Source organism: Formica exsecta, unplaced genomic scaffold (assembly GCF_003651465.1).
Source record: "Formica exsecta isolate Colony F162 unplaced genomic scaffold, ASM365146v1 scaffold287, whole genome shotgun sequence".
Taxonomy (NCBI): domain Eukaryota; kingdom Metazoa; phylum Arthropoda; class Insecta; order Hymenoptera; family Formicidae; genus Formica; species Formica exsecta.
Window position 1 is genome coordinate 31020 of NW_021850132.1, and position 5693 is coordinate 36712.

At 39.1% G+C, this 5693-nt stretch overlaps 1 protein-coding gene across 1 annotated transcript; it reads left to right on the forward strand.

Moving 5' to 3' along the window:
• The first annotated feature begins 2452 nt into the window (after positions 1-2452).
• On the forward strand, positions 2453-3436 carry LOC115237292. Its single transcript, XM_029810230.1, has one exon. It carries the CDS (start codon positions 2453-2455, stop codon positions 3434-3436), a length of 984 nt encoding a protein of 327 aa, XP_029666090.1.
• Positions 3437-5693: the final 2257 nt, after the last annotated feature.

Genomic DNA, 5693 nt, shown 5'->3' on the forward strand with positions numbered 1-5693 from the left:
CTGCAGTTTCTCCGAACGGTCGACGACGATCGGTGTGAATTTAAAGCCTGACGATGTGACGTTCAGACTCAGTATTCGTTAAACAGTTTTCCCGTCATGTCTATGACATTCACGCTGACCGGGAAGAGTAGCGTCCTCGCGGCACATTACTATCCAACCGTAGATTTGAACGACGGTGACTACGAGCTCGGTCTAACGGACTTTGAAGCTTATCATACGATGCCGAACATGAATTCCTCGAATAATAAATTTTATTTCGATGAGGATGACACGGAAATTAGGATTCCCGAAAGATCGTACGAGATACACGCCATACATGAGTTTTTGAAACGTGCAATTTCACGGAAACGTCCGCGAATTGACGTCGCGCATATTCGGATGAATGATGACGGTGACGATGACGAGGCTGTAGAATACCCGATAGTGATCCGTGCTAATTATTAGGTGTACAAATAAGTTTCCGCCGTTTTTTATCAAAAATTTGGCATTTATTGTGAAAGAACGGAACCTAATGTTTTATTTGAAGTATTGTCCATCGCTTGCCACTACTTTTCCCCATCTTTCTGGCAGCGTACGGATACCGCGTCGGAAGAATGCTTCATCTTTTGAGGCTATCCACGAATCGACCCAATTTTTGGTATCTTCATATGATGTGAAGTGTTGCTCAGACAGGCCATGCGCCATCGATCTAAACATGTGGAAATCAAAAGGAGCAATGTCTGGTGAATACGGCGGGTGAAACTTGATGAAATTTATTTAGTTAAAAATAGTGCAGTCAAACTATTGTGTAAAAGAAAACTACTGGAATTAAGAATGAAAGAAACTGAAAATCCAGCCGAGTTTTTTAATGACTTTGAAAAACTGATGAATGAACTAAAAAATGCTGGTGAAACTGTGAGCAACGATGATAAATTAAACTATCTACTGTTGACGCTTCCTAAGAGTATGTCACATATAGTTGATGTAGTTGATGCTTTACCAGATAAAGGCAAATCAGTAGAATACGTAAAATCCAAACTAACATTAGAATTTCAAAAACGTGAAGATAACAATGGTAACATAAAAAATAATCTTTAAGCATTTAATTCCCAAATGCCAAAAAAGGTAAGAATTTTAATCAACAACAAAATAACAAATATTTTAATTCAAGAAACTTCAACAATAATCAACCGAGCAATTCAAGATATCAAAATAATCAGGAAAAGCCAGATAATTAGATAAAAAGATGTTATAAATGTAACAGACTAGGACACATAGCGTTTTTGTTGGAACAATTCAAATGGACAAAACAGATATTCAAGAAATCTCAACAGAAGTAATTTAATGAGAATCGCTGGAAATTCAGTTGTAAATGACGAAAGTGAAAGAAATACTTTTAATGTCGAAGTTATGACAACGGCTAAAAAGTCAAATGAAAAAAACATGTTAGTTGAAGAAGTTACATGGTTATTGGATAATGATTGCTCAGATCATATTGTGTGAACTCTGATAAATATTTCTCGACGTCTGTAAAGTTGGAAACTCCTGTGGATATTAAAGTGGGTGATGGCTTCTCACTACAATCCGATAAAATTGGAAATATTACTATTTTTTTTAACGTTGCTGATAAACAAATTGAAACCGAAATAAAAGACGTTTATTATGTGCCAAAAATGAAACAAAATTTATTAAGCATTTCGGCTATTGTTGGTCAAAAGAATAGAGTTATATTTGAAAACAATAATGCAAAAATTTATAATAAAAGAAAAGAACTAATTGCTATTGGTGAAAAGAAAAAGAAACTTTATGCATAAAATGGAAAAGTTATAAATGACGAAAATATTGAAACCATATCATATACAAGCTTTATAGAGATGTCAAATAAAGAAAGATGGCATAAAATACTTGGCCATACAAATTTTAATAAACCCAATAACATTGGATCGCTGCTGGGATTCTCGTCGAAGCGTATATTGCAGCCGAGACAGTGGCACCGATCGGACATACCGATTAACATTATCAACGTGAACATTATCCGCGTAGAGTGTAACGTGACCGCGGGCGCGTACAGCAACGGCAAACTCGTTCATACGATGAATTTTCACCAAGAGTACCACCGGGATATAAGATATCGGAAACGCCGGCGCAGATCATTTACCTGCCAATTATCGCGCGGAGCATTACGGATCTAACGATACGCGTCGCGGATCATGACTGACGATTGCTCGATTTTCGAGGAGAAGAGATCACCATCAGATTGCACGTACGACGGCGACAAAATTAGCGTGTGATACATGAGATGCTCATGTTGAGCGGATCGAAAGACGCGAGAGATAACGCGAAGCCAGCGACAGCAACGTCAACATTCGCTAATAACCAATCATCCGGTTGCACCAAGAAAAAGAAACTCAACGCGTCGAACGTTGAATTTTTACATTCTTTGGGATTCGCGGTGCGAAATATCTGAGAAAACATGACCGATATCCTTAACATTGAAGGCGAGTCGGTCTTTGACGATCGTATCGTCAAGATCGAGACTCACACGTACAACCCGTACGCCAACACGATGTTTGAGCACAGCGACGAGATACGAATACCCATACAACAACAGGATCTGTATACGTTGCCGTATGAGAGTTTTCTATACATCGAGGGAAAACTAGCGATAAACGAACCGGCTGAAGGATCTAATGTGGTACTGGGAAATAATCGCGTTGCGTTCATGTTCGATGAGATTCGATACGAACTCGACGGTGTGGAGATTGATCGTAACAGAAATGTTGGAATAACTAGCACACTCAAGAACTATGTAACGGTATCATCCAATAGAACCGTGATTATGAGGAACGCCGGCTGGGATGCGCAGACTAACGATGAGATCCGATACGAACTCGACGGTGTGGAGATTGATCGTAACAGAAATGTGGGAATAACTAGCACACTCAAGAACTATGTAACGATATCATCCGATAAAACCGTGATTATGAGGAACGCCGGCTGGAATGCGCAGTACGCATTAACAGATAACAATAATGCGAATGGATACTTCAATTTTTGCGTACCGCTCTACATGTTATTGGGATTTTGCGAGGATTACAGACGCGTGGTGATTAACGCTCGTCACGAGTTGATCTTAATACGATCGCGCAACGACAACAATTGTCTGCTTGGAAATTTGGCACTGGAGCCTGTGATCGATATATTCAAGATACAATGGCGAATGCCACACGTGGTATTGAACGAGATCAACAAGCTGTCGATACTGCGTGCTTTGGAAAGCGGACGATACCTCAGCATGGGTTTCCGCTCGTGGGATCTGTACGAATTTCCGCTATTGCAGCGTACAACCAAGCATTCGTGGCCCATTAAGACCGCGACTCATTGTCAGCTGGAGAAACCGCGATACGTTGTCTTCGCTCTGCAGATAGGCCGGAAGAACGTCATGTCGTTGATATAAAAAAACGTTATATCCGTTCCAACGTTCCTGTAAGGATTCTTCGTCGGGATGCGATTTGTCGTAAAGGAGGTGGCGGTTCTGAGAAAGGGGACCGTTCTGGCGCATTACATTTTTACATACCCCTTACCATGGAATCTCCTCACAAAATCCGACAAGTCATGTGCTTCCTGGCTGATTACGAATCATGGATTACGATGGGAAGACGGAAACGTGCCTTACAGCATGGCTGAACGCTTGATTACATCGGCCGTGCTTGGTACAGAAGAGGATGACGAGATGTCGACTCTCGTGTACGTCAAGGGATGCCAGAAACGAGAATGGCTGGTGGATTTGCTTGAGAATTATGCGAGAGAAAACCTAATCATCGAGACTTTGGATGCTGATTATGAAGATATTGAATCTTTAAATCATCTAGATGTTACTAATACTATACGATGCGGAAAATATATTAAGAATTGCGCATTACGGAATATATTAAAAATATTTAACTGGTCGTCGCAATGTCAAAAAGAATTGCAATATTTTTAAAAATAAAATGTGTAAACGTAATTAATGTTTTTTTATTTCTTATTTCCCTTCCCCCACTACACATAATTCGATCACCGTTCGAATAGGATTCCCCCCACCACTACCACCACCACCACATTATAATTTGAAACGTGGGTGTTGTCACGTGACTTAATTTCATCTCGAGGAACGTAATAATTCATACGTTCAGTCTTGTATCAGCCGCTCGTACCAATGGTCCACTTCTCATAACCGAGAGACAAAATGTACTCCGCTGAAGGAAGCAGCAACGATGGCAGACGCATGAATTATTACGTTCCGCGAGATGAAATTAAGCCATACAAGAAACCGCTTGATTTGTAAGTATCACAAATGATTCATATATATTCTTCATATATGTTTTTCCACGCTTCTTCATATTTAAATGTATTTTTTTTTCAGATACGATAAACCTCGTTATTTATCACGTATTTTGGTATGCAAATTTGTATTGACGCGCACGGCGTATAAATACTTGGATATTGGAATCAGCGTTGGAATCACATCTTACGTAGAATTACATCTTGGCGATAACCGAGGCAATCAAATCATATTACTTATTGAAACATGGGAATCGCTAATGCAAAAACGAGCGGACGTTGAACGACTTGTACAAACGCCTAATCATACACCATTATGGATTCGCGGTTTAACAATTGAGATTGTTAAAATACACGGTACGAGTGTTGTAAAACTTACATTACACGATTCTTGCTTGTACATGAAACCATCAACTATATTATTTTTATTCGAACTCGAACATTGTGTTAATCACGAATATTTGAAGCTGTACCAGAATATAGAAGCCGTATTTGCGAGCTTCGATCGACTTGTCGTTAATTTGCAAAGTGATATGTTTGGTGCCGAGAGAGATGATGCGGTCAAAATTTTGCGCGACGTTTATGATAAAACATCTATCATAGATTGCGAACTATTAGCTTACGCTGTGGATGAATTTTTGTATAATGTCTTGAGACGACGTGATATGCGTTAACATAAATAAATGTGTCAAAGAAAAAAAAACTGAAAAAAAATGATTAACTATTTCTTTTGCTTCCCTTAATTGCATATAAGATAGATCCCACTAAAAAAACCTCACAAAGGTAAAAAAAATACGCTAAGTACATATCTAAAAAAGGTAAAAGTGACGTTTAGGGGATGCAGCCCCGATGACCTTGACCTTGACATATGTTGTCAAGGTCACCCTCCTGAGTGACCTTCACAAGGTTTTAGCCGTCGCTCGTTTTTTATTAAAAAGTTGTTAACAAACAAAGATTTGTAAAAATCAAGGTTTGTACGTAGTCTGATAATAAAAAATAATCCAACTTTACTTTTAAAACTGAAAGGTTTAAGTTAAGTTATATTTTCCGAAAGTGCAGCCTTCCCGTGGAATGCTCGTCGTTTATTACAAAGTTATTAACAATTCAAGATAGTGACCGACCGATACTTGCGACATAAGACTGTATACAGGGTGTTCCGGAACAACCTTCCGTCCGTGAAATGACGTATTCCTGATACAATTCTAAGACGATATATTTCGGCATGAATTACCAAGCTTATATTTTAAAAATAGGGAGAAATTAAATTAGAAATAGGTTTGAGTTAGGTTATTTCTTCCGGAAATGGAGCCCCCCTGTAGGGGGGGGGGGCGGAACCCACTGTTTTATGCATACACTTTTTCATGCGAAGTGAGGTTCCACATGGGTTTACA